This window comes from Mus caroli, chromosome 9 (assembly GCF_900094665.2).
Source record: "Mus caroli chromosome 9, CAROLI_EIJ_v1.1, whole genome shotgun sequence".
NCBI lineage: Eukaryota > Metazoa > Chordata > Mammalia > Rodentia > Muridae > Mus > Mus caroli.
The window spans coordinates 109,280,062-109,307,155 of NC_034578.1; the positions used below are offsets into that span (position 1 = coordinate 109,280,062).

At 47.1% G+C, this 27,094-nt stretch overlaps 1 protein-coding gene across 2 annotated transcripts in view; it reads left to right on the forward strand.

The window, feature by feature from the left end:
• Positions 1-27,094, forward strand: part of Susd5 (sushi domain containing 5) — a 40,703-nt gene extending 13,609 nt beyond the window's left edge. The window contains exons 4-5 of one of the 2 annotated variants that reach the window (XM_021173074.1): positions 11,006-11,194; positions 23,974-27,094. In XM_021173074.1, the coding sequence (XP_021028733.1) occupies positions 11,006-11,194; positions 23,974-25,268 (1,484 nt within the window). In that variant the 3' untranslated portion in view covers positions 25,269-27,094. The remainder of the gene's footprint in view (positions 1-11,005; positions 11,195-23,973) is intronic. The other variant, XM_029481087.1, reaches the window with a different exon arrangement.

A 27,094-nucleotide genomic window follows, 5' to 3' on the forward strand; every position in this document is an offset into this window, starting at 1 on the left:
TGTGCTGTGGGGTTCTGTGATGTGCTGTGATGTGCTGTGGGGTTCTGTGATGTGCTGTGTGTGCTGTGGTGTGCTGTGGGTGCTGTGGGTGCTGTGTGTGCTGTGGTGTGCTGTGGGGTTCTGTGATGTGCTGTGTGTGCTGTGGTGTGCTGTGGGTGCTGTGGGTGCTGTGGGTGCTGTTAGGGTACTGTGGTGGGTAGGTCTTCATTATCAGAGACACGTGCTGCTGAATGGGACTGTTCATGTGATGGAGAAAATGCCAGACTTACTAGTTGGTCTCAGAAACAAGTTTTGCCTGGCTCCTCACTGAGAAGTTTTTCAAATACTGGCACGTGGGTGCTGGTCCTGCAGGATTAATCTGCATGCTCTGGGCACTGAGGGTGTTTGTTTTGAGACAGGGTCGAGTCTAGTGCAGGCTAGACTAGAAATGACCATGTAGCCAAGAGGGACATCTGATCCTCCTGCCTCCACCTCCCAAGTGTGGGATACAAGGGTGAGCTCCCAGGCCCCAGCACTGAGCTTCAGAAAACCTCCCTGGTGAGTTTTATATGCCATCTAGGTTGGGAGGTACCTTTTCAAACTCATGGCTTCCCAGACTTCTCTTAAAATGTTTTTTATTTGCTTGTATGTGTACACATCTGGGGACACATGTGTCACTCTGTGTGTGAGTGTGTGTGTGCACGTCAGGGCTCGTGCAATTCAGAGTTCCTGTCTTCTGCCATGTGGATCCTGGGTATCAAAGTCACCAGCAAGTGTTCTTACCACTGAGCCATCTGCCCAGCCCCAGATTCCTCCCAGCATTAGAGACACCAGACCACATTGTTAAAAGCACAAATCCTTGGGCTGCTTCTGGAAGCAGCAAATCACCTCGTCCATGAAAGACGGCAGAAAATCAGTAAACATGAGTGCTAGCAGATGCTTGCCGCACATTCACCAGTGGCCAGCCTGTCTTCCAGTGTGAGCTCTCTTTCTACGAAAGGGTCTCCATTGGCTAGGTTCTATGGAAAGCCATCAGAACCATCTCTCCATCGGTCCAACCAAAGAACCAAGAGATGTAGCCTTGTTTTTACAAATATCTAGAGCGAGCAAGATCTGTCTGTGTCTCCCCCTCTATCTATCTATCTATCTATCTATCTATCTATCTATCTATCTATCTAAATTCATTCTATAAATGAATTCAAATGGCTGTTTGGATCCCAGACATTGGCAGTGCTGACCCCTGAGGGAAACAGAACAGAACCTGGTTCCTCTTGTGAGCTCAAGGAGTCAGGTCCTCTGTAGCTTTTATGACGTTAAGTGCCACTCCAGAGCAGAGTGACTTAGAATGACAACTTGGTAGCCCTACAATTTTTTGTGACTCCTATACCAATCCTAGCTAGACTCATTTATAAATCTACAGCCTGCTTGTGGTTTGGAGGCAGCCTTGCTCCTAGGGAGCTGCAATGGTGAGATTCAGGTTCAAAGGAAAATGAAACCTGGAGAGGGTAAGGCCAGCGGTGATGGAGTGGGGCACCTGGCATCCTCCTTAGGCCTCCACACAAGTGTGTGTGGGCATGCACACCTGTGCGCACACGGATACCCAGAGACACACACAGATACCCACACACACAACACTACATATACAGTACAAATAGACACTACATACACATATACATCACACATACAGACATCCTATCACACACAGACACTACACACACCTACACACACAACACTATACACAAGGCACCACACACACATACACACACACACAGACACTACACACACCTACACACACAACACTATACACAAGGCACCACACACACATACACACACACACACACACACACACAATCACTAAAATAAATTACAAAGCAGAGAGTTGAAAAAACAAAGGCAGCCTAAGCAACTGTCCTAGTTTAAAATAGGAAAAGAGACTTGGTAATGAAAGGCAATCTTGGATTGTATCCTGGACTAGATAGAAATAAAACAACTCTATCTGATGGTATTTGAATGCGGCTTGTGAACTGAGCAGCATGGCACCAATGTCGGAATGCCCTGATTTTGATCATTACTGCTGCTGTGGTAGAAGAGCATCACTGCTCGTAGGAAATGCAGGGCAAAGTCTCTTAGGGTTAAAGGGTACCGTTTCTACAGCCTCCTCTCAAATGCAGGTGAGGAGAATTTACAAACGGTTGTGTGTGTGTGTGTGTGTGTGTGTGTCCCATGCAGTGAGTTTCTCCTAGTTTAATGTGAAGAGACATCTCACCTCAGAGAGGACCCCAATGACAGGACAAGAAACGACTCCACTCAAGTCAAGCCTAGTGGTCACTTTATAGGTGTTACTCTCAGGTGCTTGACTGACAGGGTAGAAAGCCCACCCAACCTCAGAGTGTCTGCTGAGGAATGCTGCTATCTCCCATCGTAACCTGTCCTGCGGTCCTGCCTTAGATGGACCGTGTAAGCCATTCCTCACAGTCCTCCAAGCTTGGCGATGGAGAGGCTGTTCTTCCCTTGTGGGGACTACCGCGTTGACATAGGTTACAGAGGGAAGGAACACCTCCTTGGCCAAAGCAAGCACTGGCTGGCCAGAGGGATTCCTCCATACTGTCAAGTGCTGCTGGGTGAGCTCTCCTGAGGTTTCTTAGCACATGCAGTTAATAAGGCTCAGCGGAGAGGACCCAAGGGGGTGGAGGCTCAGCTCGGAGGATTTGCGGTCCTACTTAGCATGGGTGAGGCTCAATTGGATGCCCCACAGCATACCCTCCTTCTACCCTCTCTCTGGGTGAGCATCATGGCCGAGTCACTGGTGCTGCGCCCTTCTGGCAAGGCCAGGAAAATGAAGGGTGCTTACTTCAAGACTGGCAGACAGGCATCTGCTAAAATGCCCAGAGAGAAGATGGGGCCTGGCTTGCATGCGCGCAGCCCCTCCCACACTTCTTTAAAGCCGAGCTCATCCCCCGATGTGTAGATGCGGCTTTTTCCTTCGGGTGTTTTTGTTTCAGACAGTGAATTTCCAGTCCTGTGGTGATCTCACTTTGACTAATAAGTGCAGTTATTTTTAACTGACGGGATGCTGATGAAATACGCCTCTTCCATTTGGGTCGTCCCGTTCCCATCCTCCCTCTCCCATCGTTGTACCCGTGTCCCCTCTTCCCCCCCACGCACCGCCTCTCCTTTGGGAGCTTCTCCGTTGGGTGGGCAGCCTGGGACTTGGAGGCGTCAGGCTTCCCTTCCACTCTGTCTGCCACACTCCAAGCCAACACTTTGCTGCTGTCTCTGCTCCTGAGACAGAGCTGGCCTCAATGTTCCTTTCTTGCAGGCGTTGTCACCCCTTACATGACAGTCACCTTTGCTTCCCATAAAGACAGGCAGGGATGGGCAGTTTTGTTATGCCTTCAAGAAGAGCTGGATCCTCGCTGTCCCCAAGACAAGACAGATGGGAATTTCTGAAAGGAACCAGTTCTCAGGTCTGCCTTGGAGGAGTCCCCCTGCCTCAGGAATGGCTTTGGGAAATTTCCCCGACTGAGGCATCTCTCTAGCCCCGGCTCAGCCTATCTTTTAACCTCTAACTATGTGGGTATTTTAGAGGATGTGGTCAGGACTGTGCTCCTTCAACATTTTGAGTGTTCTGTGTTCAGATTTAGGCTCAAAGATAGTCTAGTGACTCCATGTCCCAGAAGCAAAGGAAATAGAGGTGAGTCTTCCCCACTCTTCCTCTTTACCACGTCAAGGGCTCCTTCTCTCTGTGTGTGCACTGTTCCTTGTCTGCTGTGGATTTTCTAGTCTTCTGGCCTTTGTGGGTGGTGCAGTGGCCATCAACCTTCCTAACGCTGTGACCCTTTAATACCCCACGCTGTGGTGACCCCAACCATAAAATGATTTTCGTTTGCTCTAGTTTTCATAACTGTAGTTTTGCTACTTTTATAAATTGTAGTGCAAACATCTCCACTTTCTGATGGCCTTAGGCAACCCCAGTAAAAGGGTCATTCATCTCTAAAGGGGTCCTGACCCATAGCTTGAGGACCACTGGTTTAGAAGACTCCGAGCTGGGTAGCCATGTTGAACAGTAGCAAGGGAGATCTTGGTGCATTTGAGAACTGTCCCAAGCAGGAGGGACAATCTGAGATAAGACTGGAGACATTGAGAAGAGTTATCTGCGGGGGAGGAAAACTGTATTGGATTTTTAAAGAGGAGATGGGAAGCCATTGACCAGCTCTTGTCTAGAATGTGGGTTTTGAGCATCTCGTGATTGTTCTACTCGCTGGAGGTAGAATGTAGGTGAGCACAAGCCCCCGAGCTTGCTCCCCACATGGAGACCCATGTTAAGCTAAGAGAGAGCTGGGTGCTTAGCTCGGTGGTAGGCTGCTTGCCTCACCAGTGTGAGGCCCTGGTTCAGTTCCCTATAACTCAGACAAACAAACAAACAGAATAGAAAAGAAAGCAAGTTGAGAAGCCAAGAGTAACATAGGTCCTGGACTTTTCTATTGAGACAAAGTGCTCTGTCTATGGTCGTACCACCCTGAACACACCCGATGTCATCTGATTTCAGAAGCTAAGCAGAGTCGGGCCTGGTTAGTACTTGGATGGGAAATAAAGCACCCAGACCAAAAGCAACTCGAGGAGGAAAGGGATTATTTTGCTTACACTTCCAGGTCACAGGCCATCATTGAGGGAAGTCAGGGCAGAAGCTCAAGCAAGAACTGAAGCAGAAACCGCGGAGGAAGGCTGATTACTGGCTCACTCACTGGCTCTGGCTTAGCTAGCTTTCTTATATAGCCTAATCCACCTGCGTAGAGATGGTACCGCCCAGAGTGGGCATCCACAGACCTGACTGATCACAGTAATTGAGGTTCCCTCTTCCCAGATGGCTCTAGGTTGAGTCAATTTGACAGTAAAATCTAATCAGGACTGTGAGGCCAATACCCTTGTCCACATGGACACATGCACACACGCACACACACACACACACACACACACACACACACACACACACACAGAGTGCCAAGCACTTACTACTCTTGTAGAGGACCGGCTTCGGATTCCCAGTGTCCACATTACATTGGGTGGTTCACGACTCTCTTAACTCCAGATCCAGGGGTGCTGACATTCTTTTTTGGGCTCCGTGGGCACTCACACCTACACACACATGCACACACACACATTCATACACAGATAATAAAAAAATATTTTTTGAAAGAAATGAAAAACCACCTGGGTGTGGAGGCACTTGTCTTTAATGCCAGCACTCAGGAGACAGAGGCAGGGAGGTCTCTATGAGTTCAAGGGCAGCCTTGCATACTGTCTTAGTCAGGGTTTCTATTCCTGCACAAACATCATGACCAAGAAGCAAGTTGGGGAGGAAAGGGTTTATCCAGCTTACAATTCCATACTGCTGTTCATCACCAAGGAAGTCAGAACTGGAACTCAAGCAGGTCAGGAAGCAGGAGCTGATGCAGAGGCCATGGAGGAATGTTCTTTACTAGCTTGCTTCCCCTGGCTTGCTCAGCCTGCTCTCTTATAGAACCAAGACTACCAGCCCAGAGATGGTCCCACCCACAAGGGGCCTTTCCCCCTTGATCACTAATTGAGAAAATGCCTTACAGTTGTATCTCATGGAGGCATTTCCTCAACTCAAGCTCCTTTCTCTGTGATAACTCCAGCTGTGTCAAGTTGACACAAAACTAGCCAGTACACATACATAATAAGTTTCAAGTCAGCCAGAGATGCACAGTGAGACTTCCCCTGCTCCTGGGGACAGGGGGAGAGGAAAAGGAGAGCCACTACAGATCTCATGGATATTAAAAGAATTGTAAACATAATATGAGTATATAACTAGGGCTGGAGCAATGGCTCAGCAGGTGAGCCAGCTGCTGCTTTGGCAGAGGACCTAGTTTCAGATCTCAGCACCTGTATCAGGTGGCCCACGAGTCTAGCAGACAGTTTGGTTCCCCAGCGCACAGGCTGGGTGGGTCCAACCAGCCGTAACTCCAGCCCTAGGGCTTCTGGTGCCCTTTCCCATTCTCTGCACTCATATGCACAAACCCAAACCCAGACACATAAATACATGTGATTATATATATATATATATATATTTAAAAGATCTAAGTAGCTGCACCTTCAGCTTTGAAACCTAGATGAAATAAATCAGTCCATTGAAAGAACAGTCTAGTAACCCTGTTAAGACAGGAGCGATCTCAATTAGTCTCTCTCTGTTAAAGAACAAAATAAATAATAACTCTGGGACAGAGAGCATCAGGCACAGATGGGCCTGGGCATTTAAGGAAGAAATTATGCTGATTCTCTATGAAATTTTCCAGAACTTAAAAGCAGAAGGAATACTTCCTAATTCATTCCATGAGGCCATTATTACCTCCAAACCAAAACCAGACAAGGCATTCCAAGAAAAGAGGACTACAGACCAATTTATCTCATGAACACAGACAAGAAAACATTAGCAAATCCAATCTAACAAGCTATAAAAGAATTACACAAGCCACGTGTGGTGGCATGCTTGGAACCTCCCACTCCAGAGAGGCAGAGGCAGGGGAATCACAAATTTGAGGTCAGACTGGGCTATGTAGTGCTCCACCCCACCCCAAATTTACAGGAATTGGGAAGATGGCTTAGTGGATAGGTACACTTACTCCGCAAGTAAGAAGACCTGGGTTCAGATCCCCATCATACAAGGCAAATGCTGTACACGCCTATGGCCCCAGAACCAGGGATGGAGACAAGGTTGGGGTTGGGGGATCCTGGGAACTTTATGACCAAGCAGCCTACTAAACTTCAGGTTTAGTAAGAAACCATATCTTAAAGCTACCGGGTGGAGAGTCAGAGAGGAGGACACTTGGTATCCTGCTCTGAACTGTGTATGTGCATACATGAGCACATGGGCCCACACATTCGCATATAGACAGCATGCTTGTACACACACACACACACACAAGTAAACACAGTTAAAAATGATAAAAATCAATCTTTTTAAATAAAATAAAATAAAAGGTGGACAGAGCAGTAAAGAAAAGCTAAAGTTGTCTTTGTCTACAGATAAAATAACTGTATAGGTGGAAAACTCCAAACAATATTATAACCTTTTTTTATTCATTTGCTTAGTGGGTAATCAGGCATGCACATGCTCTGGTACATAGGAGCTCAGAGGATGACTTGTGAGACTTGGTTCTCTCCTTCTACTGTGTGAGTTCTGGGGCTAGATTCCAGGTCACCAGACTTTTGGCCAAGTGCTCCTATGCACTGAGCCATCTCTCCAACCCCCAAACCTAAAACAATTGACAGAAGTGTCTTGAAATTGATCATAGCAAAGTTGCAGAATACAAATTATGATGTGTATAGAGTTGACTTCATCAATTTGACAGAACCTAGAATTGCTTGCGAAGGGAGTCAATGAGGGATTATTAACATTGGGCTGGCTGTAGTCATGGCTGTAGAAGTTGTCTTAAATTAATTGATGTGGGAAGACACTGCCCACTTTGCGTGGCACCATTCCTAGGCAAGAGAGTCCTGAATGTATAAGCGTGGAGACATTGAGCACGAGAAAGGTGAGCTAGTGAGTACCAACAAACGAGAAACGGACAGGTCTGCGGGAGACAAGGATTGCCATGGGAAGCAGACAAAGAACTCTCAAAGCTCAGCAGTAACTAAAAAGTACTCTGTTTTAAAAATGGACAAAAGAACTGAGCAAATACCTCACCAAAGAAATAGACAGGCAGCAAGCAAGTGTAGGAAGAGATGTTCAATGTTGTGTGTCCTTAGGGAATTGCACATGAGAACACAGACCATCACTGGTCTGTCTTAAGTTCCGTTGCTGTGATGTATACCCTGATGAAAAAGCAAATTGGGGAGAAAAGGGGTTGTTTTAGCTCACAGTATCAGATTACAGTCTATGAACACAGGGACTTCAAACAGCGAGTGACCACACCCATACTTAGGAGCAGAGAGAGAGTGAATGCATACAGCCCACCCGCTCACTTGCTCTTCTGTGTGCATCTCACTTTCTTATACAGTTCAGAAGCCGCTGCCTAGGGAATGATACCACCCACAGTGGGCTGGGTCTTCCCACACCAATTAACTTAATTCAGACAGTCACCACAGTGGAGGCAATTCCTCAATGAGACTCTTCCCAGGAGAGTCTAGCTTGTGTCAAGCTGACAAAAAATGACCATCACAACTTCATTTCTATCAAAATAGCCAAAATCCAAAACTCTGGCACCTTCAAATCCATGCAAGAGCATTAACTACAACATTCCTGTTAGCAATGAAAAATGGCTCTGCTACCTTGAAAGACAGTTCGACAATCTTACTAAATTGATGTTGTTTGTGTATGATGGTGGTGGGAGTTATATGTGCAGTTTTGTGTGTGCTGGAAGACCAGGAGATAACCTCAGGTGTTACTGACATTGTTTTTGGCTCAGGGACTCTCCTTTTTTTCTGGAACTCACCAAGTAAGCTAAGCTGGCTTGCTGGCCAGGGAGCCCCATCCCCCATCCTGGGTGTCTATCTGTCTCTGTCTCCCCAGAGCTGGGATTGCAAGAATGAGCCACCCCACCCAGCTTTTGTAAGTGAGTTTGTAAGACTTGAACTCAGGTTCTTATTTATCTACTGAGTCACCTCTGAGACCCCATGTTGTTACTCTAGTCACATGATCCAGCGGTTGCCCATGTTGGGGAGGAAGGAAGTACATCAAAGAGGCCTTTTAAGACCAGAAAGTGCTCTTTAGGATACTGTGACAGAGGACACATGCCTTGTAGCAATTGTCCAAACCCATAGGATGTACAGTTCCAAGAGCTGACTGTGAGGGACATCGTATAGACTTTGCCGGGGGTGGGGGTGATGTTTCTGTGTTAGGAATGTAACTATATGGGGCATTGCTGAGGGAGGACACAGCCTGAGGTGGGAGGGAAGTAGGTATATAGGAATTCAGTGTATCTTCATTTCAATTTTGTGCAAATCTAAAATACTTTTCCACAGATATAGAGTTAGCTAAAACTAAACTAAACCAAACCAAACCAAACCAAACCAAACCAAACCAAACCAAAACAGAGTTCTCAGAAATAGGCACAATTGAATCCCATTTGGGTTAAATTATACAGATGTTGGGTCAGTGAGAGGGCTCAGCAGGTAAAGGAGTTTGCCACCAAGTTTGACAACCTGAGTTTGATCCCTGGGACCCACAGGGCAGAAGGAGAAATACTCTGCCCCAAACTCCTCTGGTTTCCACTCATGCTCTGTGATAAGTGCCCACTCGCATGCACATGTGTAGACACATGAAACAAATATATGTAATTTCAATCTTTGAAGAAATAAGCAGATGTTTTATATGCATTTTATGTCATTTTGAATCTCAGCTCCACATATGACACAAAGACAAGTGGGATTTGTCTTTCGGGGCCTGGTTTCTTTTGCTTAGCGTGATGACTTCCAGTTGTGCCCGCCATCATGAAAATGTCATGGCACTCTTTCCTCTATGGCTACATAAAATTTCTTTTGTGGGAAATGCCTTGGCTGCTTGCTAAGGCATTTAAGCATGAGGGCCAGCATTCAAATCCCCAGGATCTACATAAATGCTGGGTGGACATGGTGGCCTGCCAAGTGGACATGGTGGCCTCCTGGGTGGACGTAGTGGCATGCCTTCAGTCCCAGCCTCAGAAGGCAGAGACAGGGAGTCGCCAGAGCGAGCTAGGTAGTGAGATAGCCAGAAGGGAGAGCAATCGATCTGCCTGAGAACCTCTGCCTCGGTGAGTAAGATGGGAGAGAGGGGCGAATGTCCTAAATGCACACATGTGCATGCAAACATGCATGCGCACCACACGCACACATGAAAAAATAAACAAATTAAAATTTCATCCTGCATATGTTCCATTTTTTATCATTCCAACTCTTGCATATATGGAGCTTTGTGTATGTGCATTTATATATGTATAGAGTGAATATTTCCATCTGTATGTATTTTACATGTATTTACATGGCTGCACTTGTGGCCATGTTTCCATTAGCTATCAGATAGATGCTATAAATGTATTTATGTGAGCATACATCTAACGAGCACTTCTGCATGTAGGTAGGTCTCTTGACCACACACTGATTCCTTCATCCAAACAAGGCCAAAGGACCTGTGCGAGGCTTGTACGTGTGAGTCACCAAGGAGACCGCAGAGGGGTCTCAGTGTCTGGCAATTTTAAAATACAAACTATAACTCGGTACCATGATGAGTCACTTAATAGGCTTTTTTTTTTTTTTTTTGGTGCCTCCTCCGTGTCAGGCATTCTGCCAGGCAACGAGCTAGAGAACTTGTTCCTGGGATCCTGATTTGGGTATAGGTGACATTCGGGACAAGGTGTCGGGGTAGGTGGGTTCACTCTGCAAGGTTTTTTTCTCGTAGGCTGGAAATGTTCTGTATCACTTGTGTATCCGAACTCGGCCTGATGCTGGGGTGGAATACTGGCGACAGCAGCTTGGGGAAGGGTGGCTTTCTTTTGGCTCACAGTCTGAGGGTGCAGTCCATACATGGTGAAGATGGCTGGAGGCTCCTGCATCCCCCAGTCAGCTCTCCCTCTGTCTGTGTCTCTCGGTCTCTCTCTATCTCTGTGTCTGTGTGTCTCTCTGTATCTCTCCGAGTCTCTATGTCTCTGTCTGTCTTTCTCTATCTCTGTCTCTGTCCTTTTCTCTCTCCTATACTCCTGACTATCTTGGAACTTGCTATGCAGACCAGACTTGCCTCACACTCACAGAGATTCTCCTGCTTCTGCCTCCCTAGTGCTGGGATTAAAGGTATGCACCACGATGCCCCACTAAATTCTCCTTTGTGTGTAGTCCTGGACCAGAGCTCATGAAATGTGACCCTACATTAAGGTCCTTCAACCTCAGTTAACCCAGTCTAGGAAGCCCCACATATATCCCGTATAGACGGGCACAGAGATACATTTCCATTGTGGATCCTAGTTCTGTTAGGCTGACAAGGGAGATTAACCATTACACTTTGGAGACTCTGACTGTTGCTGCTTCTCCTCAGAGAGACCGTGTGGAGACCCACCGTCATTCCCACACACCATCCTCCAGGGTCGCACTGGCTTGGAGATGGGGGATGAGCTGCTGTACCTGTGTGCACCAGGGTCCGTCACAGGCCATCGGGAAACGGCCTTCACCTTGCTGTGCAACAGCTGTGGGGAGTGGTACGGACTGGTGCAAGCCTGCGGGAAAGGTAAGTGCCACTTGTCTACCTGCAGCTCACACAGGGCACGTAGACAGCGGCCATTCCACCTCTTTCCACCTGCAGGCATCGAAAGCCTGGGAGTATACGTGCTTGGGGCATTGCACATGTGGTGTGAGAACAACCGCCCTCTTCATCTGCCTGCTGGAGGTGAAAGGTTAACAAGCACTCTCTCTTCTCTGAGGAGAGACTTGATCTTAAGCTAAAGTGTTTTTTTCTTTTCTTTCTTTTTCGTTTATTATTGTTGTTGTTGTTATTTGTTTGTTTTGTTGTTGTTTTTTTAAGACAAGGTTTCTCTGTTTAGCCCAGGCTGTCTTGGAACTCATTCTGTAGACCAGGCTGGCCTCAAACTCAGAGAGCCACCTGCCTCTGCCTCCCAAGTGCTGGGACTAAAGGTGTGCACCACCAGTGCCTGGGTCTGAGTTACTTTTGAAATAATTTGTATTATATTATTTTATGTGTTATGGGTGCTTTGACTGCATGCGTATCTGTCAACCCAGAGCTTGCCAATATAAGCAGAGATAGTCTTGCTAGCCAGCTTGCTCTATCTCCACCTTCTGGATCATAAATTAAATTAGAGACATACTGTCATACCATGTCAGCATTCACAGGCATTTCTGGGGAGTCAAACTCTGGTCCTCACCCAGTACAGGAAGCACTGTAGCCATTGAGACATCTCCTCAGCCCCGCTACAGTATTGTATTTAGGACAGTTTGTCCTCAGATGTCCTGTAGATCATGACGGTGACTAGAACACTTTTTGGACCCTGCAATCCCATCCACATCGTCTAAGTTTTGTCTGTTGTATGTCTCTGCTGTTAATGACAATCCATAGTGTGATACAGCCCTGTATGCCAGGCTGCCAGAGGGGACATTTGGCTTGTTTTCATTTTGTGGCTGTCAGGAACTGTACCCATGAGCTAGCTGCCTGTCATCTGTGCCACTGGGTTCTCAGGCTGTGTCTGGTCACTGGCTCCTATGAGCGGAACTCTGCCATGCAATGTGCCTGCGCAGTGCTAGGGGTTGCTCCCCGGGTGTTTTGTAGACCAGGCTGATCAGCTGACCCTCTGGTGTTTAGTTTTCTCATTACTGTGACCAAATCTCTGACAAGGAGCACCCTAAGGGAGTAGGTGGTGACCATGGTTCTATGGGGACTACGGGCTTTAAAGGGACACAGTCCGTCTCTGTGCCGAAGGTGCAGTGTCAGAAACAGAAGCATCAGTGACAGGCACAGCCAGGAAGCAGCAGAGTGCTCAGCTCGCCTTCTCCAGTCTGCAGAGTGGCACCTCCCACATTCAGTGTGGGTCTCCCCACCCCAGTTTACCTAAGCTGGAGACTCTCTCACAGACAAGACTGGAGGGTTGTCTCTTCTATAATTATGGACCCCGTGAAGCCGGATCGACCTCAACCCTCACACCCTCCTGCCAGAAGTGTCAGGTAGCTCATGTTCCACAGCCTTCAGGACTGCCATCTGTGAATTCAGCCCAAATGTTCATTTCATGAATGGTAGTGCAGTCATGACGTGTCAGTCAAGCATTAAACTTTCCGTATGTTGATCGTCTGTCGGCAGAAATGATTGGTCAGGGTTTCTAACTGCTTAGAAATGGTCATTTACAGTCAAGCAGGGTGGCGCACTCCTTTAGTCTCAGCATTTGAGAGGCCGAGCCAGGCGGATCTCTGAGTTTGAGGCCAGCCTGGTCTATATACAGAGAGGGTTCCAGGACAGCCTGGGCTACTCAAGGAAATCCTGTCTCAAACAAAAACAAGCTAACAGAAAGGAAGAAAGAAAGGAAGGAGTAAAAGAAGGAAGGAAGGAGGAAGGAGGGAAGGAAGGAAGACATTTACTTACATACCATCACTTTTCTTATGGGACATTTATGATTATTAATATGTTATATTTTTCCCAGCTTGGCAGGTAATGCTCATTTATAAAGTGCTTGTCTGTCATGTGTGAGGCTCCATGTTTGGTCTCTAGCAACACAAATACACACACATTAAAGCCATATTTTTGTTTTGTCTACTTTTTCATTATTATTAATGTGTACACATGGAGTGCATACACGCCGTGGCATGTAAGTGGAAGTCACGGGACAGCATGTAGCGCTCTTTCCCTCCACCTTCTGGGTGCTGGGCTCCGACTCTGACCTCAATGCCGTGAGCACTTTCCCCACTGAGCCATTTCCTGGCCCTGGTTCCTTTTGCTTTCTTTGCTTTCTTTGCTTTCTTTGCTTTCTTTGCTTTCTTTCTTTCTTTCTTTCTTTCTTTCTTTCTTTCTTTCTTTCTTTCTTTCTTTCTTTCTTTCTTTCTCTCTCTCTCTCTCTCTCTCTCTTTCNTTTCTTTCTTTCTTTCTTTCTTTCTTTCTTTCTTTCTTTCTTTCTCTCTCTCTCTCTCTCTCTCTCTCTCTCTCTCTCTCTCTCTCTCTCTTTCTTTTCTTTTTGGAGGGGGGAAGAGCTGGCAGGGTTTCTCTGGGTAGCCCTGGCTGTCCTGGAACTCATTATGTAGACCAGGCTGGCCTCAACCTCACAGGGATCCATCTGCCTCCAGAGTGCTGGGTTTAAAGGTGTGTACCGCCATGCTCAGCCCTTAATTTCTTTTTTTCCTGAGACACAGTCTTGGTTCAGTCAACGGGCTTGATCAGGTTCTTTCTCTGACAGCTAAAGAATTGAAAGACAGGAGTTTATCCAGGTCTGGGGCTAGGACCCAGGGCCTCATGAATGCTAAGCAAGAACCCTACCAAGTGAGCTACACCCCAACCCTTAAACAGAACTGTTAAAAATAAGGATTCTGTCCCAGCGTGTGGCTAAATCTCGTCTCAATGCAGAGCATGCTTTGATGAGTGTTGCTTTTGTTATTCTTTACATTTATTTTATAACTTTTCAGAGGGTGGTTTAGCCATAGACCACCTGCAAATTCTATGAGCGATTACAAACTTTTGGTATTAGATAGATAGATAGATATTAGATAGATAAGTACATAAAAATAAATGAAGTGAAATAAAATCGATTCCCATTATAAATGCAATAGTTGTTAGCATAGATTTGAAAGTTGCCTGTGAAATGATGACAGATGTGCCTAGGGCCGCTCTCTTCTCCTTGTTAGTTCCCAGTAACTAATATTACAGAAGCAGACAGGTGCTGCTGTATCAACCGTCTGGCGCCCATCCTCACCCAGACTCTTAATATTTTCCAGAGGCGCTGAAGTCGCACCTTCCAGCGAGCCACACCCATCTACCAAATGGGTGGTTTACTGGCCCAGGGAGGAGGAGGAGGAGGAGAACTAAATGCAGGTTTTGTGTGTTCTGGAAGGTGTTTATTTTCTCACTGCAGCGAGGAGTCAGAGAGGATTCTGGTTTCTACACTTGGCTGGGTGGACAGAAGGCTACTGTTTTCCTTACGCTGAAGACTTAGCATGTACGGTATCTGTGTCCTAGTAAGAAGCGTGTGTGTGTGTGTGTGTGTGTGTGTGTGTGTGTGGTGTCTGCAGAAATCCTTCACCAAGGTCATGGTGACACATGCCTGTAACCCCAGCCCTTGGGAGCTGGGGACAAGAGCAGGAGGTGAAGGCATCCTGAACTGAATAGCAAGTTCAAGGCCAGCCTGAGTCACATGAAAAGATACAAAGTAAGACTGGGGTGTCACTCAACTGGCAGTGTTGTGCTTTCCAAGCACATGTGAGGCCATGGGTTAGCTCCTCAGGGCCACACCAACTATGTGTGGTGACACACACCCATGGTCTCTGCAGGCGGGAGTCCAAGGCTGTTCTTAGGCTGCTTGGTAAATTCTGGGCTAGCCTGGGCAACATGAGATAGAAACTGTGCATGGTAGCATACACCGCCCACCCCAGCACTTGGGAGATGGAAACAGGAGGCTTCATCTTCAAGGTCACTTCAAGGTCACCTCTGCTACCCAGCAAGTTAGAGGCCAGTCTGGGCTACAAGAAAAAGTCTTTTTTTTTTTTTTTTTTTTTTTTTTTTGAGATGGTTTCTCTGTGTAGCCCTGGCTGTCCTGGAACTCACTCTGTAGACCTCAGTCTTAAAACAAAAACTCAACACACATATGGAACTTGGGGCAGAAGTTTCCAGTGACCTTTTGGAGTCTTAGCGCTTGCCATGGAGGTGAGGGCTACAGGTTTTAGTTCCCAGGTTTTCTGCTTCAGCCTTTCTTGCCATGACCATCCTTTCCCGCTCTGGCCACACAGGATGTATGTCGTCTTCTGGAGCCAGGGGCGGGGGCCACAGGACCCCTCCATCCTAAGGATAGGTGACAACAGAGGACACAAAGCAAGAATGGAGAGACGAGGGGCTGTGAGCCATGAGAACCACAGAAACACTTTAGGAGTCAACCGGAGGTTTGTGTGACCAGGGTGGGGACCAGTCTCACTGTGCCAGTGGCAAGAAAAATGACCCAAAGAAGGATATGGGTTTGGCACCGTCAGAACCAGACACAGCAAGGAGATCTGTGGTACCCGTGCTTACAGAGCAGAGCATCGAGGGTTTTCTGTAATTAGAGCAACGACCGGTTATAACTAGATACTGAGCACAGCAGAGAGGCACGCCAGACAAAGCTGCCAACCCAGGAACGGAAACCAACATGTGTGGATTTGGACAGGAGAATGGAAGACTGCAGAGCTAGATCCAGACCGGGCCTCTAAAGCCAATGCTACAAAACCCCAGCAACTGAGGGAGAACACAGCAGACCAGTTAGTGTGGTGGTCAGGGCTTGTAGGACCCTCCCCCCTTCCCCTAGGAACCCCTAAGCTAAGTCTAGGAGGTAAATAGTGTTCTTTCTTTTAGGACAGCAAATGAAGACTCTGGAATGCTGAGAGAAGTGTTCTGTCCTCAGCTCTCCTCAAACCCTTCTGTCATTTAAATATCTTAAACAATCAATTTGTTTTTTAAATGACAAGACAGCAGGGCCCAGAGTGAGTGGGGCCAGAGCAAGAGGAAGAAGAGAAAGGGGGGGGGGGGGCAAAGAAGACTTAGGGCTGGCCAGGCAGTGGTGGTGCACACCTTTAATCCCAGCACTCAGGAGGCAGAGACAGGAGGATTTCTGAGTGCAAGGCCAGCCTGGTCTACAGAGTGAGTTCCAGGACAGCCAGGGCTTAAAGACTTAGGGCTGATGAGATGGCTCTTGGGGTAAAACCACCAAGCCTGAGGACCCGAGTTCAATCCCCATAATACACATGGTAGAAGGCCAGAACTGACACCCACATGTCCTCTGACCTCTACTCAAGTGCTGTCACCATCCCCTCATACACAGAAAATTAATGAATTAATTTTTTTAATCAACTAAGCAAAACCAGCCCTTGCCACTCCTTGGACAGCCTTCTCTGCTTGCCAGGGCCACTGTTCTGTCTTCTCTGGTTTTCATGGAGATTAAAATATATCAATGGGGGTACACATCTTTAATGTCAGAACTCAGGAGGCAGAGGCAGGAGGATGTCTGTGAGTGTGGGGGTCTGGGAGTGGGAAGGATGTGCCCTCTGGTCCCATCCTTACCCCCTTTGTTACCCCTGGCCTGGTCTGTCCCCACTCACCAAACCCACGGAATACAAGAGTCACAGCAACATCTCCTGTGAGCGTGTTTCTCAGCTTTCACTTCCTTGATTTCTACAGTCACTAAATCCACTGTGCACTTCTGTGCACATCCTCCACAAATGCCAGTGTTCTGGCTTCCCTGCTACCCCCTCATCCTCTGCTTCCCCGGGCTCCATGAGGCACCCAGTGACTAGTAAATGGTTTGATTAAGTGTGTGTGTGTGTGTGTACAGGTGTGTATGTTCAGGTATGTGTGTGTGTGTACAGGTGTGTGTGTACAGGTATGTGTGTGTATAGGTGTGTGTATCCGTGTGTGTACCCATGTAGGTGTGTGTATCTATGTGTATTTATTTATTCATTCATTTATTTTGTGTATTTATTTCCTTTGTTTAAGCTTGTTTTTTGCACTTACTGCATATTACTTGTTGATTTTGTGTGAGTGTGGGTGCCATGGTACACTGTGGAGGTCAGAGGACGGCTTGCAGGAGTGGCTTGTAGGACTCCCCAGGCCTGGCAGCAGGAACTATTACCCATGAACAAGCTTGACTTTTCTCTGTCATGTTTCCCAAGAGCTTTTGCTTGTTTGGGGGATAATCTCTCCTGTTGCACAAACTGGCCTCGAACTCATTAGGCAGCTGAGGAAGTCCTTGCACTCCAGACACTCCAGCCTGCACCTCTCACGTTCCGGGGTTCCAAATGTCTGCCACCATGTCTGGCTCTCTCTTGCCTTTCTTTTTAATTCCTCTGGTCTGATCAGCCATAGCCACAAGACACTCCCTCTGCANGGCAGGGAGTGAATAGCTCTTACCAAGCAAATATCTGTTCCAGGCCATCTCTGCACTGGGGTTTGTGATGGTTTCTTTCTAAACCTTTGTTTAAAGCTTCACTTACTACAACAAGCCACCCATTTAAAATATAAAATTATCTGCGTTATCCCAGGTGGACATATGTGTGAACACACTATCACACTCACATCACAAACCAGAACACTAAGATTGGAGCTGTGGCTCGATGGTTAACAGCACGGGATCCTGGAGGACCCTGGTTCAATTCCCAGCACCGACATGGAAGCTCACAACTGTCTAACTCCATCCACACAGACAAAACATTCACAAACATAAAATAAAAATATTCAAAATCAGAACAACGCCATCACCCCAACTTGCCCCTGCACCTTTCCACAAAGGGCATTTTACATATTTCACCTCATTGTAAGTGTGAATACACTAATGGCTAGCTCCAGTGTGCAGAGGGGAAAATTGGGGCCCACAAAGCTTTCTTGACTTGCTTGTGTCACATAGACAAGAGGAAAACTCACAGAGCTTGGGTTTAAAGGAGGCCTGTGACATTTCTGTGTCATCATTGAATAGGGGTACCTCTGCCAGGAACCTCAAAACTCCTAGCAGGCAGGGTCAGAAGCTCGCTCCCAAAATGTCTTCTCCTTGAGCCACCTCCCCATCCCACCCTACCCCACCCCCACTCTTACTTCGGACAGCGTTCTTTTGGTTTCTTAAATCAACTTCAGTCTCTGTTTTNCTCTTCCTTTTGGGCTTCATTCTCCTCCTTGACTCAAACATGAGCCCAAAGCTGAATTTAGAATTCCCTCGTCAATATGACCATATTTGTTCAGAGGTTCATTGAGCCACTGGTTATTTCTGGCATGTCTGCATGTCTTTTTTTTTTTTAATGACTATTTTTAAAGGCTGTGTAAGGAGGGCAAAGAGAACCTAGGCGTAGGTTTCCCAAAAACGTGACAAGGATGGAGGGTGGTGGCAGCAGGAGAACCCTGGAGCACTGGATGCTTCTGGACATCAGCCCCTGACCACCTCCCCAGCAGTACTGCAGATGTGTATACAAGGTGGCTCCTGGAGCTGAGGGTGGGGGTTCTGATGAGGGAGAGAAGGAGGGTGAGAGATGCCAGCACCATATCCTCCAGGCTAAGTAAGCCAGGGCATTAGTTACCTGGGCTTCTGGGCTTCTCTGTGTATGCATGTATATTTGTGCATGGATGGAGACGTGTGTGCTTGGGGACCAGAGGACAAGTTAGGGTGACATTCCTCATGTGCTATCTACCTTTTTTTTTTTTTAAATGTGTTTGAGTGTCTTAGTTAGGGTTTTACTGCTGTGAACAGCCACCATGACCAAGGCAACTCTTGTAAGAACAACATTTAATTGGGCCTGGCTTACAGGTTCGGAGATTCAGTCCATTATCACCAAGGNGGGAACATGGCAGCATCCAGGCAGGCATGGTGCAGGAGGAGCCAAGAGTTCTCCATCTTCACCTGAAGGCTGCTAGCAGAAGACTGGCTTCCAGGCAGCTAGAATGAGGACCAGTGNCTCCTACTCTGGAGAGTGTCAGTTCAATCATGGTTAATCTCCTGTCCCTCANGACGATGCGACTTCACTTTACAACATACTTAAGAATATAGGATAAGGGCTGGAGAGATGGCTCAGCAAAGAGCACTGACTTCTCTTCCAGAGGTCATGAGTTCCCAGNAACCACATGGTGGCACACCATGTTATGAGATCCAGTGACCTCTTCTGGTATGTCTGAAGGCAGTGATTGTGTACTCAAATACATAAAATGAATAAATAAGTCTTAAAATATATTTATAGGATAAGCCAGATATAGTGGTACACACCTTTAATCTCAGCACTGGGGAGGCAGGGGCAGGCAGATACATGAATTCAAGGCCAGCCTTCTACAGGGTGAGTTCCAGAAAAGCCTGGGCTACACAGAGAAACCCTGTCTTGAAAAAAACATAAAAAAACCAAAAGAATGCAGGATAAGTCACATAGAAGAAGGAGTTGAACAGTGGTTTTTCCACGCACTGGCTCATAAACTTCAGACCAAATAAAGCTTTATAAAAACTGGCTTCTGCCTGGGTGTAATGGCTCATGACTTTGATCCCAGAGCTATGGAGGCAGAGGCAGGTGGATCTCTGAGTTTAAGGCCAGCCTGAGCTACAGAATGAGGTCCAGGCCAGCCAGGGCTACATAGAAAAATCCTGCCTCAAAACACAAAATCAACAGAAAAACCCTCGGGGCCATGAGAGTGAACTTAGTATTGTTTAGTTGATTGCTCTGGTGCTGAGATGCCTTCTCAATATTTACATTCATATTCATCCAGACTGATGCTGCTCACAGCCTTTAGAGACATCTACTTTTTACCTGTGTGTGTACCACGTGTGTATGTGCACCACAGCATATGGGTGGAAGTCAGGGGACCACTGTGGCAGCCACTTCCACCATGTGGACCCCAGAGGTAGAACTCAAGACATCAGGTTTGACAGCAAGAATCTGACCTGCTGAGCCATCTGCTCACCTTATCATCATCATTATTATTATTATTATTATATTAAAAGCAAATTGGACACTAAATGAAAAAAGAAATCAAAGAAAAAGAACATGACTGCCCCCTCGGTATGGTGGAGGAGGTTTATTGTAGATTATGTGGGAAAGAATAGCCAGAAGCAGGGATAGCTGGGAGAGTCCAGAGTGGATATGAACAGAGCCATGTGAGGAGAGGAGTGAGGGGAAGGAAGAACAGAGAGAGGGGAGCCAGGTGCAGCATCCAGGAAGCCCAAAGATGCAGAGGGCAATTAACTAAAATGGTTGGACTACCTAGGGAAGAACAGCCCAGCTCCCTGTCCTGGAGAGTTCAAGGTAGAGGGTGGGTATGCCAGCCAGGAGGACCCTGTAACAGGTGCAGGGAGAAGCTGGCAGCCAGGTCTGCTTTGATATGTTAAACAGGCATCTCAGCCATTTGTCCCAGGTTTGAAATGTAAGAGACATAGAATAAAGTAACCCATGGCATTGTGAATCTTCTTTGCAATAAGATTTGATCTTGCTTTTTTTCTGAAGAATCTGCCAGAAGTGGTCTCCTGGGCACTCTATGAAACTGACACAATGTGTGTGTGTGTGTGTGTGTGTGTGTGTGTGTGGGCGTGCGCGCGCACGTGCGCCTGTGTGAGTGTGCCTGTGACTCTGTATGTGTGTGTGCCTGTGTGCATTGTGAGTGTGTCTGTGACTCTGTGTGTGTATGTGTGTGTGTGCGCGCGCACACACTCAACAATGGTGTCTTTTCAGAGGACTTGGGACAAGCCATTCGTTCCTCATCAGTTGGCAGAGGGCCAGCGCCCCCTTGTGTTTGGGGGCTGTGCTTCGGGAAATAGGTCTTCTATTCTGAGTGGTTATGAAGCTGCTTTGGAGAGCAGTTAGGGTGCGAGCTACTTCAGACTCTCCTCCTTCCCCATGCCAGAACAATTTACTCTTTTATTCCTTCAAAGATGCCTCTGTGAGCCAGACATGAGGATGAGTATCTGTAATCCCAGCAATTTAGGAGACTATGAATTATAGAGTAGCCTGGGCAACATAGCAAGACCCTGTCTCTTAAAAAAAAAATCAAGTATTTTTCAAATACNTGTGGTAGGTCTTCTTATCCTACCTTAGAGATTCAATGTCTGGATTCCTTCTTCGAGCAACCCATGGCCAGTGTTGTAGCTTTTTCTGTATAGTAAACCATCCTCTCACCCAATCCCTACTGCTTAATCCATAATCAGGGAACTCAGTGGTTAAGAGCACTGACTGCTCTTCCAGAGGACCCAGGTTCAATTCCCAGGACTTACATGGACGCTCACNCCCACCTCTAACTCCAGTTCCAAAGGATCTGATGCCCTCTTCTGGCTTCTGTGAGCAGTATACACATGATACACACGCATGCATAAACAANTTAGAGCTGGCCCAGGTGTCTAGTGACGTAGCCTCAGCACACAAGGAAGGGGGGAGGTTAAGAGGCTCTGGAGAGAAGTTTAAGGTCAGCCTCAGCCACTTGCTAAGTTTAAGACCACCCTGAGGGACCATAGGGAGTCAGAAACAAGTAGATCTCAGAGTTTAAGGCCAGCCTGGACTACAGAGTTCCAACCAGAGCTACCCTGCCTTAAAAAAAAAAAGACAAAAGGAAGAGCAGAGAATATGTCCATCAGTAATCTTTCCATCGTGGTACATCAGTAAATGCCAATACTGGAAAACCTAACGTCTTAATTCCTGGCCCAAGACTTCACCCGACACCTTTGAATATCTCTACCTGGATCCAAGACAACTGATCTGTTTCTCGTAACATTTACAGAAAGGTTTTGTCATCTGATCTTGTGTGTTGTGTTTTAAAGTACAGTTTAGAAATAAAACCCAGCATTTTATTCAGCAGGGTAAAACCAACTTGTTGATTTCAGGACAACTGGTCAACCTCAGTGAAGTTTACTGAGTAAAGGAGTTGGACCACAGCAGGACCCAGAATGACATGACATCCTTGGACCATGGTCCCTGCCTTTCATGTCTCATTATTTTCCTACAACAATACATGAGGCTTGCTGGTCTTTGAGCTTCTGGGGAGTCTCCTGTCTGTCTCTCCCTTTGTAGGAGCACTGGAACATCACAGGCTTATGATACCCACCTGTAGGCTCTGGGGATTTGAACTTATATCCTCATGCTTGAAGGTGACTCCATCTCCTGCCTCCTTCCACCTTTTTGTTTTGTTTTGTTTGAGGCAGAGTCTCTCCCTGAATCTGGAGTCCTCTATTTTTTTTTTTTTTTTTTTTTAGTCTAGCTGGCCAGCAAGTCTTGGGGAATCTCCCTGTCCCCAGCTCCCATTGATGAGGTTAGACATATACGGCTCTGACCCATTTTTTATTTTATTTATTCAATATTTTTACATTTTATTTATAGTATGTGTGTGTGGAGAGACAGAGTTCCATATATTCCAGACTGGCCTAGAACTCTTTATGTAGCTTAGGATGACCTTGAGTTTCTGATCCTCCTGCCTCTGCCTCTTGAGTGTTGGGATAATGGGTGTGCACGTCTGCCTGACGTGGCGCTGGGCTCAAACCCATTGTCTTGTACACTGTACCGGTTGCTGTTTGTACTTGGCTGCAATCACCTGGTAAGATGGAATTGCCTTGCAGGTTGGCCTGTGGGTCGCTGTCTTGATTGGTAGCTGTCTGGGAGAGCCCAGCACACCACGGCTTTGTACTGTGTAAGAAAGTTAGCTGATCTCAGAAGACAGGGGTAGGTAAATATGAGTTTGAGGCAAGCCTGGTCTACATAGTGAGTTCTAGGTCAGCCGAGGCTGCACAGTGATACCCTGTCTCAGGAGCTGGAGTCAGGGAGATGGAGACGGGGGAGCTGGCTGAGCATGGCCTGAGAGCTCGCTGCGAGGCAGCGTTCCTCCATGGTCTCTCCTTCAGCCCCTGCCTCCAGGTTCCTGACATGATTTCCCAAAATGATGGATTGTGACCTTTAAGTGTGAGCTGACCAAGGTCACAGTATTTGTCACAGTGAACTAGGCTATGCATGCTAGCAAGCACTCTCCCAGCCGAGCTACATCCCCTGCTCCCTGACCCTCCACTTTTGAGACAGGGTCTCACTACATGGCTTAGACTTAAACTCACAGCCCTCCTGCCTCATTATCAATTGTTGGAATTACTGGCATGCACTATCGTACCTCATTTTTTTTTTGTATGCTATTCTAAGTGGTAGCCTTAAAACTGTTAGTTTTCTGAAAATCTTTTTTAAAAAGTTGTTTGCTTTTCTTTTTTTAATTGGAGTTTATTGGAGTCATTTATAGGAACATGAATGATGTAAGACCAGCTGCACCACCATAAATCCCACCCCAGTGTGGGTGATGACTCATGAGAGGAAGTTTTTGATTTCCTGTATCTTATAATCTCCCTTTATTCTTTTTAAAATTATTATTACCTTACTTTTTTACAGTCCAGTTGTTACCCTCCTCCTGGTCCGCTCTCCCACAGTTCCTCATCCCATTCCTCCTCCCCCCATCTCCAAGAGGATGCCCCCGCCCCCGCCCCGTCCCACGCCCCAGGCCTCCCCACTCCCTGGGGCCTCAAGTCTCTCAAGGGTTCCGCGCATCTTTTCCCACCAAAGCTAGACCACGAAGTCCTCTGCGGTATATGTGTCGGGGCCTCAGACCAGCTCATGTATGTTGCTTGGTTGGTGGAAAAAGTTGTTTTCTAGTATATAGACATATGCTTGGTTTTTCAAATATTTCAAGCTCTTGTTTTAGTTATAAAGTCTGAGTGTACATTCTTCAGGGGTGACTATGATTCCCAAGTGACAGCAGTTGTTAATTCTCTTCCAGTCTCCATGGTCTGCTCCCCTTCGGGTTTTTCACACTGACTCCATGTCTTTAGATCTAATGAAGTTTCTCCTCTTTCCCCCCAGATGAGGCCGAGGCCCACATTGACTATGAAGAAAATTTCCCTGATGACAGATCCGTGTCATTCAGGGAACTCATGGAAGACTCCCGGGCAGAGGGAGAAAAGGAAAAGGCTCAGGAAGACGCCTCTGACGAGACACCAAAACAAGATCGTCTGGTTTTCACTTCTGTCTCTAAAGAAAACATAGCCCAGGAAAAAGCTTTTGTGCCAACCACAGGCTCACCAGGCGCTGGGAGCAGTGTGCGCACTGACTGGCCACGATCCCGCCTACACCGGAAGTACTCCCTCTGGTTTCCGGCCGAGACTTTCCACAAGCCAGAGCTGGGAAAGGATGAGGGAGATGAGACCAAAGAGCCACTCAATGCCAGAGACAATTACAGTGAAGAGAAACCGGCTCCAGAGGAGTCTGAAACGAGGCTGGTCTATGCCACCACCTACAGCCCCTCAGAGCCATTTGTGGATAGGAATGACAGCAAGGCAGAGGACCCAGGGGTGAGCAGCAGCGACGATTCCTGGTTAGATGGCTACCCTGTGACAGATGGGGCTTGGAGGAAGGGAGAGGCTGGGCAGGAGGATGATGAGGACAAGGGGGATGGGTCAGTGGGACCGGATGAAAGTGGCCTCATGACTCCTGATCAGCCTATTGGAAAAGTTAAGGAGCCCGAGAATGTCACCGTCACACCTAGTGAATCTGTGATGCACAGCTCGATCAGTCCATCTCAAATGCTCGACGTAGAAGCTCTGGTTCCAGGACCCATCAATGTGTCTGAGACTGAGAGTTCCCATACCAGGGATGTTGATTCGACCAATTCTCAATCAACCATACCCCGGAGAGTCACCACACAGCTGTCACCCATGGTCACCTCACCCTATGAACTGGTCAGCTCCACCCAAGAGACAGTAACGACAACCCTCCAGCCGACACATAAACGCACGCCCTCGACTGATGTGGAGGCCACCCAGCCTCCAGCAGAGGTGACAGCCCCTGAGGTTCAGGATAGCTTCCCATATCTGCTGTCTGAGGACTTCTTAGGACAGGAGGGCCCTGGGCCTGGTGCAAGTGAGGAGAAGTTTCTTCCAACCTCAGCACCGTGTGTAGGGGATGAGTGTCCCAGCTTCAGGAAAGGCCCGGTGATCGCCACCGTGGTCACCGTCCTGTGTCTACTGCTACTCCTAGTAGTCGCGGGAGCCGTGTGGGGCTACCGTCGGTGCCAGCACAAGAGCTCTGTATACAAGCTGAACGTTGGACAGCGGCAGGCTAGACACTACCACCAGCAGATTGAGATGGAGAAGGTCTAGCCTCTGTCAGCACGGGCTCTCACAGAGCGGCTCGGAGGAAGATTAACTGTGACTGATCACACTGATAATTCCGGGGATCTGAGGCGAAAAGGCTTCACCCTCTAGAGTTCAAATATTTCTTCTATATGCCGTGAAGTATCTCTGGGGGTGCCTAAAGGGTTGGTGACGTCATCACACGTGTCAAGGTCTCCTCATCAGCTGCCCTGGAATTCATTGCCCGAATCCCAGACCTCTGCATTGACCCCATTCCAATAGAAGGTTGGGGTGTAGCTCTTTTAAAAATCACCTTTCGTTTTGTCTTTAGAGAGAGAATCACAAACTCCACACTCCAGGGCTGGCAGTGAAACCCAGTTCTTGGTTTCTTCTCTCAGGATTAACTGTTTCTCTGAACTCCAGGAAGAAGGAATGATATAGAAGCGGGGAAACGTTTGAAGAAGCCCAAAGACTGCTTTATCAAATATGGGTCCTGCTTGGTGGAGAGCGAATAAACATGAATATGATGGCCCTGGGCTGATCCATCCCAGCCATTGCTTACCATAGTGACCACTGAGTGGCGTCTCAACAGTGTTTCTAGACAGATGGTCCTCTGACCAGGGACACATCACCTGGGGAGTTGTGGAAGACGTGGCTGGGCCAGCCCTGAGCTCAGTCTTCAGGTAGTTCTGATGGGCATTGATGTTCGTTGGCCTCTGTCATTTGTGGTGATCTTGGAACCCAGGAAGGCCTGGAGGGAGACAGGGAGGTGAGAACTGCCCACGCCCTGTCTCGCTTGAGCTCGGCATCCCACAGCATCATGTAAAGTGTCACCTCTGGCTGTCTCCAGGGTGTTAGCTCAGAAGTAAGCACACTATGGGTTTCTATCTGAATTACATTCTTGAAGGTGTGAAAATGACAGGGCCAGCCCATTTTTTTCTGAGGCACCACGGGAGTGTCTGTTTTTGTATGGCACCAGAAATCCTGACCCACATTTTTGTTGGTAGTTTTACAGTTGAAACACAGGTGGACAGTCTAGCAGGTATCAGGTCCTGGGGTTCAATCACTGGGTGTGGTATAACCCTAACCCTAAAACAAAAAAGTTGGTGATGGTCTTTTACCAAAGGAAGAAAAAAGATCTCACAATATATTTTCTGTGCTGTCACCTGCCCGATTCATGTTTTAGAAAGCAACAGGTTATTGTCAATAGCTATGGAACAGTATAATACAATACAAAATCCCATGGACCGTAACTGGGTCACATGAAGGCCCAAGGGGACCAGAGAGGACACGTCTGCTCCAGAGGGAAGAGAGAGGGAAGAAAGAAGATGCTTTCTGTATGTAGCCAAAGAAGAACTCGACGGAGTAAACACAGAGACTGTACAATTTTAAATCAGATTTGAATCTCTTGTGAGATAGCATTTCTATTTTTATGACTAGTTATGTAAAATAACCTTTGTCTCTATGCAGGGATGGTGTAAGTAACTAATTAAACCCAGGACACTGAATTTATACCAACACGTAAGTAGATGGTATTAATACAAATGTCTTAATAAGTTTATTATAAATTATTAACACGTGTCGATGCATCCTTCTGTAGACTCGGACTGTAAAGTCAGTGCAGTGCACTAGCTCATACATTTTACCAATTTGCTGTCATCTTAATTAATATGGAAGAGCATGAGAGTGCTCGTCAGAAGGGCATACACGGTCACTGGCTCACCAGGAACCTAAGCTGTCATTGCAAAAGCTTTCAGAATGGTAATGCTTATGAAAATGGAGAGGAGGGGGTTTTCATTAATACAAAGCTTCTGATATATCTAAAATAAAGTTATTTCCCCCAACACTTGATA